This window comes from Leptodactylus fuscus, chromosome 1 (genome assembly GCF_031893055.1).
Source record: "Leptodactylus fuscus isolate aLepFus1 chromosome 1, aLepFus1.hap2, whole genome shotgun sequence".
NCBI classification, from domain to species: domain Eukaryota; kingdom Metazoa; phylum Chordata; class Amphibia; order Anura; family Leptodactylidae; genus Leptodactylus; species Leptodactylus fuscus.
In genome coordinates this window covers 96,681,410-96,698,782 of record NC_134265.1, presented here as the reverse complement: position 1 = coordinate 96,698,782, position 17,373 = coordinate 96,681,410, and the positions used below count along the sequence as shown (strand labels likewise).

General features: G+C 41.4%; 1 protein-coding gene across 1 annotated transcript in view; it reads right to left on the bottom strand.

The window, feature by feature from the left end:
* RFLNA (refilin A) overlaps nucleotides 1-17,373 on the bottom strand; it is a 34,761-nt gene that overhangs the window by 15,887 nt on the left and 1,501 nt on the right. Inside the window, exon 2 of the mRNA XM_075274385.1 lies at nucleotides 14,500-14,856. Coding sequence (XP_075130486.1) covers nucleotides 14,500-14,718 — 219 coding nt within the window. The 5' untranslated portion in view covers nucleotides 14,719-14,856. The remainder of the gene's footprint in view (nucleotides 1-14,499; nucleotides 14,857-17,373) is intronic.

Genomic DNA, 17,373 nt, shown 5'->3' with positions numbered 1-17,373 from the left:
TGTCATGTCCCTTTTTGTACTGTGCCCACATTACATTGGGACGAACTGAGAACTATTTGGGCTTGAGAGATCTGACAGGTTTTCTAGGATTTCAAGAGGCCTCTCCTTATTTTGGGAGCCTCAAGGACATTTTGAAAGAGTTGACAAGTATGATCTTATGTCATTTAGAATATTTATGCAGCATAGGTATATTTTATGCAGCATAGAGATCTTTGGAGCCCCTCAAAATTCAGACCCTGGTAGCAACTGCTCCAATTGCACCCCCTATATATGAAGCACTGGATGTTCCCATCAAGGTTTCTGTCATTTTGACACCAAAAGTACTGCTCAGAACACCGATGTTAACATAGACTTACAAATTGCCTCCCTATCTCATAGAGAGGAGTTCTTGAGCTGTGAATAGGGGTTGTTCAGTGACCCACTATTTTCATATACCTAAATGTTGTATAGTCCACTAGTCCAGCAGAAAAACAACATACAATGGGGGAGATTTGTGAAGACTGGCATTATTAGCCTTGCACCAGGCCTTTTGCCTAAAGGGAAATGTATGCCAGCATCAGGGAGCTGAATGCCCACCCCAGTGCACCCACTGTTTTTGTATACTGTTGTATAGTCCACCAAACAAACAACACACAAAGGGGAGGATTTATGATGACTGGCGTTATTAGCCTTCCACCAGGCGGTGCGCCTAAAGGGAAATGTACACCAGCATGAGGGAGCTGATTTTCTCTAAATCTGCAAATGTAACATGCATAACAAAGGTGTTATGTATAGCACTGTAACAGTACTGAGGGGGAGGTGGGAGACTGCCTTTAAAGTTTACTGTAGTGTGAGTGTGACATATGGAGTGTGACACGTGTGATCTCTGGACTGAAATGTACTGTATGTACTATTTACCTTGCTAGGCTGAGAATACCAATAACACAGACACCTCTATGACCATTACAATGATATATAAATAGCTCAAACACTGACATCACAAGATATTAGGTTGCATATTTAAATCTAGGATGTAAACAAGACTTGGCTCCATGAGGTCTAGCACACAGGCACCTGTCAGTTTTATACCATCTCCTTTAAGGGAAGACATTGACACAGAAAGATGATCCTTCATATGTGGAATTCTGAGCTTACACTTTCCCGCCGGATGGCACACGGGGTAATGGCCATGGATTAAAGTTACATAGATAAAATAATCATGTGGTTTTCTCTGCTGCTTCAGCTTCTGTTCATCACAGCTGTAATGCTATTTACATTTTAAGTCTAAAACACATGAAAGCAGCCAGTAGATGGAGACATAAACCATCTTGCAGAATCTGCCCCATGATGCTTGCTGGCAATGCAATTTACCTATTAATGACAATCACTATCTCAGGCTTGACTGTCACAGGCCTTGAACATCACTAGAAGGATTCATTTTGCTTAACAATAGCTTAATGCTAACTGCAAGAGACCTAAGCAGTCACAAAAGCTTATCTGTCATCTTTTCAGTTACCATTAAAGGGTATCAAATACAGAAGACTCTCAATAATACGGTGCAGACCAAGCATTCTGTAATTCTAGTTCAGTACCATATTCTGGCTGAGATCTGAGGACTACTTTGAGTAAGTGTCCCCCCCCCCCCCCTGTACTGTGCAGGTTGCAGATTGGAACCCTGATGTAGAAGTGTAAGTGCAGATATTGTAATAGAGCACAAACTGCAAGGACATTACCTAGCTCACTATATACAGCTTTGAAGTACATGGGTGTGTTGAGGGCTTCTTCTATATGAACTGTAATAACACTGATGACATAACTAATGTCCAAGTCATTAATATTTTGTTCTTTGAAAACAAGGAAATGCCCTTTTTAATGTCTGGGTGGTTGCCGTCTAGTCATTGAAGTCAATGACAAATATAAAAATACTTAGTGAATATGCTTTCCTATGGTACCATTAGACAAAACATAACTTGACTACGGTAATATGTATGTTTATTAACATTCTGTAACTTAAAGGTGCTTTACAATCACAAGTATGCATCATCTATTCCTTCAGAACCTTTAAATTAATGGGAGCCTGAGAGCTGGAACCCCCAAAAATCAGCAGAATGGGAGACCTCGGACAAAACGCAAGGATGGCTATGTAACATCTAATGCAAATATAGCCTTATGTATATGTACAAATCTCATGAAACAATAAATAGACACCATGATATAAAATTCATATTTATTGAAATGTAAAAAAAAGTCAAAATTCCATTAACAAAAGCATCTAAAAATACAGATCAGGGGAGAAGGTTGTGGTTGACAAACTCAAATGGGATAATGTAATAGCTATACAACCGATAAAACTAATATATAGATAATTCATCTATTGTATACAAAAATTCATAAATGGGGGTCACAATCAAAAATGTACAGTCCTATGAAAAAGTTTGGGCACCCCTATTAATCTTAATCATTTTTAGTTCTAAATATTTTGGTATTTGCAACAGCCATTTCAGTTTGATATATCTAATAACTGATGGACACAGTAATATTTCAGGATTGAAATGAGGTTTATTGTACTAACAGAAAATGCGAAATATGCATTAAACCAAAATTTGACCGGTGCAAAAGTATGGGCACCTCAACAGAAAAGTGACATTAATATTTAGTAGATCCTCCTTTTGCAAAGATAACAGCCTCTAGTCGCTTCCTGTAGCTTTTAATCAGTTCCTGGATCCTGGATAAAGGTATTTTGGACAAACAATTCAAGTTCAGTTAAGTTAGATGGTCGCCGAGCATGGACAGCCCGCTTCAAATCATCCCACAGATGTTCAATGATATTCAGGTCTGGGGACTGCGATGGCCATTCCAGAACATTGTAATTGTTCCTCTGCATGAATGCCTGAGGATTTGGAGCGGTGTTTTGGATCATTGTCTTGCTGAAATATCCATCCCCGGCGTAACTTCAACTTCGTCACTGATTCTTGAACATTATTCTCAAGAATCTGCTGATACTGAGTGGAATCCATGCGACCCTCAACTTTAACAAGATTCCCGATGCCGGCATTGGCCACACAGCCCCAAAGCATGATGGAACCTCCACCAAATTTTACAGTGGGTAGCATGTGTTTTTCTTGGAATGCTGTTTCTTTTTGGACGCCATGCATAACGCCTTTTTTTATAACCAAACAACTCAATTTTTGTTTCCAAAATGAAGCTGCCTTGTCCAAATGTGCTTTTTCATACCTCAGGCAACTCTATTTGTGGCGTACGTGCAGAAACGGCTTCTTTCTCATCACTCTCCCATACAGCTTCTATTTGTGCAAAGTGCGCTGTATAGTTGACCGATGCACAGTGACACCATCTGCAGCAAGATGATGCTGCAGCTCTTTGGAGGTGGTCTGTGGAATGTCCTTGACTGTTCTCACCATTCTCCTTCTCTGCCTTTCTGATATTTTTCTTGGCCTGCCACTTCTGGGCTTAACAAGAACTGTCCCTGTGGTCTTCCATTTCCTTACTATGTTCCTCACAGTGGAAACTGACAGGTTAAATCTCTGAGACAGCTTTTTGTATCCTTCCGCTGAACAACTATGTTGAACAATCTTTGTTTTCAGATCATTTGAGAGTTGTTTTGAGTAGCCCATGATGCCACTCTTCAGAGGAGATTCAAATAGTAGAACAACTTGCAATTGGCCACCTTAAATACCTTTTCTCATGATTGGATACACCTGGCTATGAAGTTCAAAGCTCACTGAGGTTACAAAACCAATTTTGTGCTTCAGTAAGTCAGTAAAAAGTAGTTAGGAGTATTCAAATCAATAAAATGATAAGGGTGCCCATACTTTTGCACCGGTCAAATTTTGGTTTAATGCATATTGCGCATTTTCTGTTAGTACAATAAACCTCATTTCAATCCTGAAATATTACTGTGTCCATCAGTTATTAGATATATCAAACTGAAATGGCTGTTGCAAACACCAAAATATTTAGAACTAAAAATGATTAAGATTAATAGGGGTGCCCAAACTTTTTCATAGGACTGTATATGTCAACTGAATAAATACTAAAACTAAAGTAAATGATACTATTTGTGGTACAATACACAGTTGTGAACCCTATATAGCATCAATTCTAACCATAGATGAAATAAATAAACTGGCCAGAATGAGCTTAAAATTCATGACCACAAAATGACAGCAATAGAAAATAGAACAAAGGACAAACCGGCTAAAATGCAAGAAGAAGCAGCAACCATGACCTCCAACCTTCAGCCCCAGCACGTGTTCTGCTCTTTGGCTTCCTCTGGGGTTAAGGAGTAGAGGTGGCACACTGACCTCTGCTGAAGCAAATTAGCACCCATTAGGTGACACGATGCATGTCTGGAACCAAGAAGCCGGTCAACTTTGGTAGAGAACACCCAACAACAAGAAAGACATGTGCATATCTCAATTGTTCTGTAGTGATCATATCAATTAAGGACAAGCTGCCCAAACACAATAGGCATCTAATGCAGCCTGCGCACATGGTGCTATATAATGCAAGTTGATGACCATATGCAGAATCTACACTTACTGCTTACTAAAATTTGTAGGGTGAGTGAGAAGCACAGATCCCTGCTTGTAAAAAATACTGGCAGCTGCCCTGTCTCAGTACAGGTGATATGGAGAACTCCCAGGTATCAAACCACACAAATCTTATATTGATAGACTATTCTAAGGATAGGCCATAAATGCTAGAAACCAGATAAACCCATCAATGTGTTGAAGATTGGTCAAGCATAAGGATTCCAATGACTTTGACAAAAGTCAAATTCTGATTTTAGAAAACTGTGTCAGAGCAGAAAGGGTGGTGAAGAAAGGTGGTAAAACCGGGACCATTGGTGTCCAAGGCTTATTAAAGTGTATGGGGAAGCACAGGTTAGCCTACCTGGTCAAATCCTACACAAGAGCTAATGTATCACAAATTACTAAGGTCAGAATGCTTAATGCATGGTAACTTGTTGCATAGTGGCAGACGGGTCAGAGTGCCTATGCTGACTCCGGTCTACTGCTGAAAGTGCCTACAAAAGGCAACTGAGCATCATGATTGGACCATTCAGCAACAAATGATGGTGGTCTTTTCTAACATGCAGGTCCATGATGCACTAAGGGAAGCAGGTAAACCAGCAGAAGTGGTATGACATGTTCTGCTGAGAAAAAAAAAATGTTCCAGGTAGGGTTTGGCAATTTTGCCTAGAAATAAAAGGAGTTCGATATATTTGAAGCAGCATTCCTTGTCCCATCACACATTAACTACAGTGAAGATCATAATTTACGGAACGCCAGCGTGTATCACAGCCGTACACGCCGGCGTTACAGCAGGGCTGCCGGACACTTCCCATTCATTTCTATGGGAGCCGGCATGCGAGCGCTCCCCATAGAAATGAATGGAAAAAAGCAGTCCATTCATTTCTATGGGGAGCGCTCGCATGCCGGCTCCCATAGAAATGAATGGGAAGTGTCCGGCAGCCCTGCTGTAACGCCGGCGTGTACGGCTGTGATACACGCTGGCGTTCCGTAGTGTGAATGCAGCCTAAGGCGAAAGCCTGCAGAGAATATATCAGATTCCTCAGCTAACATCAACCTCACAATTCTGATGAAATGGCGAATTAATTGATTTAATTAGATTAATTACCCAACCCTAGTTCCAAGCATTCATATTCAATGCTATTTTGATACATCCCACAAACCTAAACATTGTTGCAAGCCAAGAATACTCCTTCACGGCAATGATATTGCCTAGGCGCTGGCTTCTTTTGGCAGGATAATGCCCCAAGCCACACTGAGAAAATTGATCAGAAATGATTTTAGGATAAAGAGATCAAAATGTTGGACTGACCTTGAAATTTCTAAGTTCTCAATTTGTTAGATGTCCTAGAAAAACAAGACTAACCCATGGCCATAGAGATTGCAACTATTAGCTTACTCGATTTAAAGGGGTATTCCCACCTCACATACTCATCAGTCTTTACTGCTGTAAAATCTTCTTTCTTCCTGGTTTCTTGCATCATTTGGTGGGCGGGGTTTCACATGCAACCTGCCGTTTAGCTCTGCCCCCAAATTTGCGTGTAGCTCCGCCCACCCATATTGGACTATGAAGTACAGGCAGCAGCAACTCCATTCTGTGTTACATACAGAGACTGTCTGTCTCTGCCATAATGAACACAATTGAATTAGCTAGTCTGATAACTGGGAGAACAGAAGAAATGAAAGCAGCTCCTCTCCCCTATCTGACAGCAGGAAGCTAGGTCACGTGGTGTAGACACAGGAATAGCTAGATACACAGGCTGGCTCCCTGCACTTAGCCCCTCCTCCCTCCTCCCTGAGAGCAGCAGATACATCACTTGACTCATGAGCAGCTAAGTCAGGGCTGTGGCCACAAAGAATTGAATAAAGTAAGATAGTGGACAAACAAAGCAGTTTTGCTGAAGCAATGTATTTAGGAAAAGTCTTAAATCCACATTAACAAGCAGTATAGATAGGATCCTTGTGATGGGACAACCCCTTTAAAGAGGACCTTTCACTGATTTGGGCACAGGCAATTCTATCTACTGCTGGAAAGCGGACAGTGCACTGAATTCAGCGCACTGTCGGCTTTCCCGATCTGTGCCCCGGGAAAGCGCTATCGGTCCCGGTACCGTACCTCTTTACAGTCAGAAGGGCGTTTCTAACAGTCGGTCAGGTACGTCCTTCTCCACAGCAGCGCCTATCGCGCTGTAGAGTGTGAGTGGGGAGGAACGCCCCCTCCCTCAGCTCACAGTGCTCGTCCATAGACGAGTATTATCAGGAGGGGAGAGGGCGTTCCTCCCCGCTCACACTGTACAGCGCGATAGGCGCTGCTGTGGAGAAGGACGTACCTGACTGTAAAGAGCTACAGTACCGGGACAGATAACTCTTTACCCGGGGCACAGATCGGAAAGGCGAAAGTGCGCTGAATTCAGTGCACTGTCAGCTTTCCAGCAGTATATAGATCTGCCTGTGCCCAAATCGGTGAAAGGTCCTCTTTAAAGGATCTTCTGCTAACAACGTGATGGCAGATATCAATGACGTAGCCAGGGGAAGGGTGTTAACTGGGGTATGTGCTCTCGGTGATGGTTATTGGGGGATGGAGTGCCAAATTTATGTATTTAGAGACAGAGCAACGGCAGTGAATTCAATCTGCTCTGGCTGCAGGTAACACAGGACACCTTCAGAATTCTATAGAGTCCATTACAGGACAGAGTTGTTTTGATGGTACAAGGGGGGCATACGTAATATTAGATACGTAGTTTTTCTCCTTTGTCACTACAGATAACATGTCATCATGCATCCTTGAAATATGAAGCAGCAAAGAACATAGCGCCAGAGACTTGCAGCATCAGAATGGAAGAGAATCAGCTGTGCTTCAGAAGTCATGGGGTGCTGGTTAAAATCATAGTAACAAATTAGAAATGTTTCTTACAAGTTGCCCTTATAGTACATACTAAAAGAAGTATATGTAGGAATATGCTTTGATTTGACGTAATTTGGGTCTTTTAATAACATCTGTAAACTATCATTAGGATAGAATTACTACATTGCCTTACAAGGTACCCCTTCACTGATGTAATGTGGCTCCTAAAAGGACACAACAAGGTATAGACAAGACAAGAAATAGTGCTGAAAACAAGTAATGGAAATGTCATCAAAGTAGATCTAAATATCACGTCGTGTTTGCCATCGTGATCGCATGCTTTTCATAGTTTCACTTCACGTCTTCCTGTTTCTTTGCTACCCCCAATGACAGTGCTCAAAGACGGCAATGTGTAAAGCTATGCCCCAGCCCCCACACAGGACAACATCATATTACTGTACAAACAATTCTGTCCAAATACCCGGTCAGAAAACCATGTGTACTTTGTTTCTTCATAGTGGCCCAACATGAAATAAAGATCTGCACATAAGAAATGTCTATTTATGGAATAAATCTCTGGTTAGTTTTCCAGAGAACTTCAATTGAAAAACTTTAGTATAATCACTTCCCAAAATAAGTGAAAGAAGATACTTAATATTCTGTCCCTGAAATCAGGGAATTGCATACTTCTTACTCATCAAATGAATGTCATAATGGAAAGTCTAACTAGCTTCTCCATCTACACTGTATATGAAATTCTGAAAAAAACCACTATTGGTATTATAGTGTTACACAGCATATGGAGTCCCTACGTAATAGGGACTACTGGGAATTTAGTGTACCCCAGTGGAGGCAAATACTCTTTTGTGGTTCCCTCTTAAATTACCATTGTTACAGTATGGAACCATAAATAAGATGCCATATTTCATATACAGTACTATGGACAGTGCATGAGCCCTTCAACTTAGCATCTTATATACTTCATTTAGGGTCCATTCACACGGAGGAAAATGGCGCTTTATTTGGCACTGAATTTTCAGTGCTGAAAAAAAGCCTCCCATTGATTTCAATGGGTTCTGCTAGTTTTTTTTTCCAGTAGCGGAAAATTCCGCTACTGGAAACAAAAGCTAGCAGAGCCCATTGAAATCAATGGGAGGCTTTTTTTTCAGGGTGGAAATTTCAGCTAGCCTGAACCTTGCAACCATCAGCTAATCTGGCTGCCAAAACCTATTGCGATGGATAGGAGCAGAATTGCAGTACCCTGTCCCACTACAATATGGTAGTTGGCTTCTTCTAACATCGTACACTCTATAAGAGTGGCACCCAGGTAATGTAGCTCTGCTACTAATACTTGAATAGGCGCCAAGCTGATTTCGCCTTCGTCCATTGTAATAGATTGTAGCATCCAGAGGCAGCGGATTATCTGATCGGTGCAGGGTCTCTGTATCAGACTCCCACCGATCAGATACTGGTGCCCTGTCTTGTGGGTAGGACATCAGTATGAAAAATGAGTTTAATTCTCAAAAGATACCTGTTAAAATGGTCATATCCTTGACATGGATATTTATACCATTACAACCATAAACAATTTTATAAAGCAATCAAAAGGGGACAATTTCAGATTACAATTCATAATTTATCTCAATACAGTGCCCTTATTTTGGAGGGACAGACCTTCTGCTGACCTGAATCCCAATGTCCTTCATTGTTCCTTAAATGTTCTTTTTTTTTTTTTTGAAGGTTAGAATTATAGGGCTATTCCCATCATGGACATTTATGGCAGAACAACAGGATATGACAAATAAGTCAGACAGATGTGTATCCCACTTATTGGACATCTACCCATATTCTCCTCTTTTAGGCAGAGAATGAATGGAGAGGTGGCTGCACACGAGTGTAGCTCTATCTTTTACTTGTATGAAAGTGACAGATACAGCCTAGCAAGTAAAGCTGTTTCACACTGCCTACAGAGTTGAAAAATCTTTACGCTTAACATGTTACCTACATTGTGGCAATGAACGTTAAGACCCAGGCCCCACTTTGTATAAATGCCGCGGCATAAAATGTTGGTTTTATATTACCTGCAACATGGATGGGATTCTGGCTAACCCCACCCACACATTGCAGAAAAAGTTCTGCAGCAGAAAAGCTGTGATTTCAAAAATGCTTGTGTTGCAGCATGTGGGCAAAGTTTCAGCATGTCAGTTATACCTACGGAAATGCATAGTTATAATAAGGGCAGAAAGTCTACAGTCTTGCAGAGTTTCTGTGAAAAACTGCGGAAAAAAACATGATGCATTTCTACCGTGTATTTTTTGCAGCGATTCACTGCTGCATGGGGTCCTAGCCTTAAGTGGTTTTCAGGGACTATGAAAGATCAATGGGATTCGTTTCCTGGCACTCCTAATGATAAGCTGTTTGAGGGGGCTGTGACACATGGACAAGCATGGTTTTTCACTGCCTAAAAAGCACAGTACTGTACACTTTATAGCATCGGTGCCTTATGTTGGACTTGCACAAGGACATGAGACCAGTGAACATGACATCTGAGTGTGGCAGCCTCTTTAAAAAGCCGATTGGCAGGAATGCTGTGTGTCAGATCCTCCTTAGGCAGGGTTCACACGGAGTATTTTGGCACGTAATGTGGTACGTAGACGCCGCGGGATCTTTTGCAGGCCGTATATGCTCCCATTGTTTTCAATGGGAGCCGGTACCGTATACACGGCGCTATTTTGTGGCCGTGATTTTGCGGCGGCCGCAAAATAGCGCCGCGTATACGGTACCGGCTCCCATTGAAAACAATGGGAGTGTATACGGCCTGCAAAAGATCCCGCGGCGTCTACGTACCACATTACGTGCCAAAATACTCCGTGTGAACCCGGCCTTAATCTGACACTGGTGGCCTATCCAAAATTATGAATATCAGAGTTTCCAAAACCCCTTTAACTTTACTTTTTCAATGACTTTTGTTGTGTTCTGTGATAGGATATCATACTACAGTTATTAGTGTCAAGTTAAGCTCTAATATATCTGTCTTTGTTACTACAATATCAGGAATGGTAAAGTGGGCAGCTTGTGTGGAGGACTGCAAGTAAGTGAGGCGCACACCTTAAGACGTGGCAATCTTGGAGAACAGCTTGTGGAGTGTAGCAGGCTCATAGCTGGGCCAATTCATTTCTTAAACTGACACACTTTCGTGACACACTTACTTCTACCTCAGTAAACTGAATTTCAGTGAGTGTAGAATCTGTCTTTCTTTCATTACCAGCAGCAGCTCAGAGTGGGCAGGCCGGAGATAGCAGTGCATTGGAGTGTGGTGCTGGTCATCATCCCGATGCAGATGCCCTTCAGGACCTATTACACTATAAATTTAGTTTTCTCCACCAACTCAAAATACTTTTACCATTTATCATTGCACATTTTATGCATTCCCACTGGCCACTAAGAACCATAATAATATTTGCTGCATGTTAAGCAGCCTGAAGCGATACGGATACAGATTCTCAACAATAAACTCACCTACTTCTCTATTAGAGTACGGCCAACACAGGAGTATGCTACACAGATACATTTCAGATATAATCACTTCCCATGTGCCTCATATTAAATAACCATCTTCTTTTCATCTCGTGCACCAGGAATGTCTGTAAGAAGTGAACAGTATCCAGGCCTTCAGTAGAGGCTGCAGAAGGGCCACTCATGGACACCAATATCTACTACATTTGTAAATTCAGAAAGGAGTTGCTTCACTCAGGTTAACCCTCAGGGGAGAGAGACATGCATTTCACAACCATGTGCTGTACAGATAGAATATGAATAGATACTGAAAATATCACTGAAATGGAATTTGACAGCACCTATACAAAAAAGAAATAAAGAAATACAGAATATATCTGGTTCTGGTTCTTTTCTTTCTACACACTTCACTTATGTGGTTTCTAAACGTAAAATTTCTGATTTTCGATCACATCTATATATCTCTTTATAAAGGTCAATTTTTTCATTAGAAACACATTGGAAAAATGTAATCTCTGAACTTGGACATAAATAAATGATAAATGTGCCCCCTTCCCTCCCCTAGAACAGGGGTCTAGAGCCCCTTAGGTTCCTCCTCACTACTGATCTGCAGTCAAATTGAGTTTGATTAGAGGGATAGTCAAGGATAAGCCATGTTGCTCTATTTAATGTCTATGGGGAGAACAGATGACCGGGTGCTCCCATAGACTTTGAATGGATTGGTAGCAAGGAAGAACAAAAGTCTAATGGAATCCATTCCTTGTGTCTGGTAGATCCCAGCATTAGGATAGGTTTTACATGTCAACTGTAGGAAACGATAGTCCCATTTCGGAGATAGATATTTGTATTCCCTGTACTCTAGTTATACTGGGGTGGGGTACAATAAAAAAAAGAAGCAATATTCACCTACCTCTGTTCCCCCATTCCATCCCAAGTCAGAAGTGAAGGGGCTTAAATGACCACTGCATCTAACCACTGGCCTCAGCAGTCATATGTTGGATAGCCATGATGTGTTAGCAGTAATGTACCCAACATGAGACCATTGAAGCCAGTGATTGGCTGCAACAGTCACCTGACCCTCTTCGCTTCTAACCGCACTGATGCAGTTACAACATGGAATAAGGGACCCAACAACACAGCAGAGGACTGGGTGTAGGTGAGTATTCCTTCTTTTTATGTTGCCCCAACTGAACTACCCTGTATTTTCCAGTTTGACTGGAAAATCCATTTAAATTACATTATAGTACATTGATAGCCAAGAACTTTGAGACTAACACAAATGTCGGTTTTCACAAAGTTCTTTGCTGGGCCATCATTCTTCCAGATGAGATGTCCCAAATGATCTGTAGGGGGCTTCATCACAGAAACTAACTTTATCCCAGTCCTCTGCAGTCCAATTCTTTCCTTGGTTATCATCAGTTCGGTGTCATGCCAACAGTAAAGCATTCTGAGGCCATTCATATGTGGTTTTGCTTTTGAACAAAGAGAGTGGGCTCATTTACGAATTCGCCTAAGAATATTGCCATGAGAAAATGGTATATAAACATCCTCCAAGGGCAACTTCTCCAACCAATCCAAGAGAAATTTGGTAATGAAGAATGTTTTTTACAGTATGATGGAGGACCAAAAACAAGACAAAAGTGATATCTAAGGCTCAGTTCCCACGGAGTAACGCGCCGCTCATTTAGACACCTAAACACGTGTTAGAGCGAGGAGCTTCAAAACAGATCCTATTGACTTCAATGGGTGCCGGCTTACGCGCGTAACCCATTGACATCAACAAGTTATAAAGCCTCCCATTGATTTCAATGAGTAGCGCGCGTAATTCGGCACCCATTGAAATCAATGGGATCTGTTTTGAAGCGCCTCGCTCTGACACATGTTTACGTGTCTAAATGAGCGGCGCGTTACTCCGTGGAAACAGAGCTTCACCGAACTCAAGTCTGGGAAGTTGGGGAGTTTCCTGACAATAGACATCAAAATTGAAATTTTGGGTTCATGGCCAGGAAACTCCCCAGATCTCAATCCCATTGAGAATCTGAGGTCCATCTTCAAGTAGTGGGTGGACATGCAAAAACACAGAAATCTTAAAATACTCCAAGTACTGATTAGGTAAGAATGGGTTGCCATCAGTCAGGATTTGGCCCAGAAGCTGATATGCAGCATGCCAGAGCGAACTGCAGAAGTCTTGAAAAGGAAAATTGCAATGTTCCCTAGCAAGTCCCAGAGATTTGAGTTTTCAAACCTAATAGTAAACACAGCTCAGGACTATGATACTTTATGGATACGTACAAGATAATAAAATAAATATATTGGCAAATTGACTTTCCTTTTCAACTTAGAGAGAAAAAGTTTATTTTAGGCCGTATTTACATATAGTAAATATTAAATTAAATATAAAATTATTAAAGTAGTTGTCCAGCCATCCAGAAGGTTGTTACAATGTATTTGAAATTCAGCTTGCCAATTCAACATACTGATATAGATTTACATGATCATAGCTGCTTTGCTATCCTAACTTCAACACCATCCTCTTAAGTTTCAGGTTCGTTCAGACACAGGATTGGAGCTTCCCCTCCTACGTTGGCAAATGCCTAGTGATATGCCTCAGTAGGGACTACTGTTTGGCTCAGTGTCTAAGCCAACCTCCTCATTGATCATTGCTGAGGTGAGTAGTCACATTTTTCTGTCAACAGCAGACCAGATTGTACAGAAAGTGGTGGGGAACCAGGGAAGCCTCGTATCAGTATTATTGGGAACTGGATTTTACTATTCTAAGTACTTCTTAAAAATATTAAGTGGCTGGAAAACCTCTTTAAATAATCCATACCCATTGGACAGTGTGAATGTGGCAGAATTACCACTTAACACAGTAGTATAATAAAAATGACAAGGATGGAGTCAGACCAAGGGACAGTCAAAGTTTCTCCTGGAAGAGACGAACGAGAGAGTTTTATGAACCAGGACAGGGACTCTATTCTGAGTTACCTATGTTGTCCCCTTTTTCATAGCATATAATCAGTTTAAGGTTGCATTTGCATTACATAGAGAATTACTGCATGTACCAATGCTATAACTCTGTGGGTGTTCTATTTTCCGCAGGTGTTGCTGTGCTGGTACTGAATGTGCCAGACTACAAATACACTTTGGTAGTTTTCCTTGGTGCAATAATTATTTACAACCTATTAACACTAAGCGCTCCACATTTTTCTCCTTATCCACACATCCAAGTGTCCCTGACAAATGAATAATAATTACATATGTATTCCTCATCAATTCAAGAAACTGAAGCAAGTACACAGACAGAAAGAAGGCGGTTTCTGGTCTGAAGCATCTAAATAATTGTTTTAGCACTTTACAAAGAGACATTATGACAGGAAAAAACTAAAGGATTAGAAAACTACTTATTTTTTACATTAAACCTCAAGTGCATTCTATGGCGTACATGAAACCCCACCCTGCCATTATTAACATGCTCTAATAGGGTGTAAACACAATGGAATACAAGCAAAAAAGCCATGAACAAGTTATCACAAGACACATCCTTAGAATATGGGAATAAAGGAATGCAAGTGTAATCGAATAAAGAAAGAATATAGTACATACCACTTTTCCCTCTCTGTTTTCCTTCTTGTAGGCATATCCCGGGTATTGTGTTGGTGTAATGCTGCCCTCAGCTCTGCTCTCAGTAATGCCAGGAGAGATAGAATAGAAAGGAGGACTGGGGCTCGGTGGGAGGCCAGAATCAGGACTATCCAATAACCCTTCCCGATTCTTGTCCTTCAAACTGTCTTCCATCCCTTGTAAATTCAGATGTCCTACCATGTCTGGCAGAGCCTCGGTCAACTCCCAAAAAAACCTGATCCAATTTCTGTTTATTTCTTCCACGCGTTGGCTTCACAGATCAGAGGCAATTCAGGGATATTCCCACTGTGCATATGCAGCCCACCCTCAGATCAGGCCCTAGATTAAGAATAAATTGATATTAAAAACAGAGATACTATACTAAGCCCTACATTTGTTTATATGAATTTGTTAGATCTACAGGAATCTGGGACCATCTTTAAAGCAATACCTTAGCACTGCTAGTAATGTAAGACTCTCCTCTTCTATAAACTATGCTGCTATCTATTCTGCAAGTGAATGATTCTGCTCTCAATATGAATGAAACACTGCTTCCCTGAAATAGCACTTTACAAACAGTTCAAAGTCACAGAAATCCCAAAGCAGTGTCATAGTTCTGGAAATACTACCAGAACTCACTAGGACGTAGTGAGTGCCATGCACATGGCCAGTCCAGGAAACACAGGGCTCACACGGACCGTCTTTCCTGGATGGGATTTGGTTCAGTGCATGCACGCTAACATTGCATTCACACTCTTTAGCATAACACAGTATTCATTATGCCTAATTGTAGCATTTTGATTTCTTCTTTTTGTTGAAGATTTTGCTACAATTTATAAGCCATATCCAGTAGTAGCTACAAAAGGAAGCTCGTATACGTCTTTCTTCTGCTCAATCCACTCCTGGCTTTGGCTTAAAAATTAATGCAGCAAAATTTGCCACAAAAAAAACAACAACTTTTCCACAATGTAGTGCCTTAGACAGAGACAAAATACTAATAGTCCTTCTAAAACACTGGGGGAGATTTATCAAAACGAATACCAATGAAATTGCAGTAGTTGTCCATTGCCATTCAGATTGCAGCTGTAATCTTTTAGAGGCCTTTTGGCAAATGAATGCAGCATCTTGATTGGTCAGTGCGGGCGACTATCCCACTGCTCTTGGACTTGTCTTGCTAAATCTTAACCTTTGCACAGGTCACCCAACAAAAAAACTGTGAACTTGAAATAGCACCATGTCGATTCTCTGATACAGAATAAAAAGAATACCTTATATATAATAGCAGTATCTAGATAAAGGTTTACTTGTGGGATGAACCTTTTTGGGCACATGAAACTTCATTACAACTAGCTCCTAAAATCTTTAAGGTGCTAAAGGCAGGCAGAGCATAGGGAAGAACTTCCTGAGACCCCAATATCTCTTCAGAAGACTTGGAGTAAATACGTTTTATATAGTCATTTATTAGGCTAAGGCCCCACGTCGCAGAAACGCAGCCTTTTCTGTTGCAATTTTGTTGTGTTTTTTTGAGCCAAAGCCAAGAATGGCTACAAAAGGAATGGGAAACATGTAGGAAGTTCTTATACTTCTACCGTCTGCTCAATCCACTCCTGGCTTTGGCTCAAAAAACCGGAGTAAAATGTGTAATAACGTGAGGCTTTAGCCTTACAGCGGAGTAAGTACCGGCAGCTTCCTCAGACTATAACAGATGATATCCCTGGGGTTCAGTGCCAGACCCCTACCATTACATCAATAGCAGACATCTCCTTTAGGCTAAGGCCCCACGGGCCGTAATTGCAGTGATCGCATTGTGGTTCTTTCCGCAGTGCTTTGAAGATAAAAGTTCATGGAGTTTTCCTCCGCGGACTTTCTCTTCCCATTATATCTACTGGAAAGCCGCTGGCGTTTCCGTAGATATAATTGACATGCTGCAATTTGCAAAGCTGCAACGGCTTTGCAAATCGCAGCATGTCCGCACTGCGTTTTTTCCCGCAAAGTGGGCATGGGATTCGCATGAAGGCCATCCCCTTTACTTGCACTGTAAAATGCAGCGATTTTTCCCGTAGCGTCTCCGCTGTGGGCAAATCGCGGCGTTTATGTCCCGTGGGCCACCATCCTTAAGTAAACATTGGAAGAACAGGTGATCAGTCCTAAAAGGTAAACTGATTTCTCTTTTGTGGCCTGGGGTTTTACTTTAAAGAGGTTCTTCATCACTGCTACTTTTGGCTACCAACCCACCCGACAATAACCAACACCCCCCCCCCCCAAGTATACTGTATCTCTTATACAGAAGTGCTGCCAACTGTCCACAGCAGTTGCAGGCAGAAATACATAGGAGGTATCCCAGGGAGAACTGCACATTTTTTGCAGGCAAATTGCCAAAAATTAAAACAAAGAAATATTGTGCTATATGCAGGAATAAAGATAAACTAGCCAGCTATCCGATGTACAACAATATACAGTAAATAATAAAGGACTTATCATTTATACACTGCTCACAAGCTATGCAACCTGCTAATATTATACTCCCTACATCAGCAGTAAAAGATGTCCCGGGCCCTGTAATAGTCAATAGTATCCAACAATTGTTGGTAAATGTGTTCAAATGTAGAAAATAATGCCCTGCTGGTTCACCCCTCATGTAGTGGTTGTAAAAACTTTTAGGAAAAAACCTTGCCTGGGAGATCCCCTTCCACATATGACTGGCTACCTGCCTCAGAAAGCTAGGCTTACCCCATTTCCACTGAGATACAGATGCTCAGCTATAACTAGTCGAGCTGGCGTTAACCTGTGGCTGACTAGACGGAGGATGGCTGGCACATGAACAGCTTAGTGCCGGTTTACTTGGGGATGTCCAAT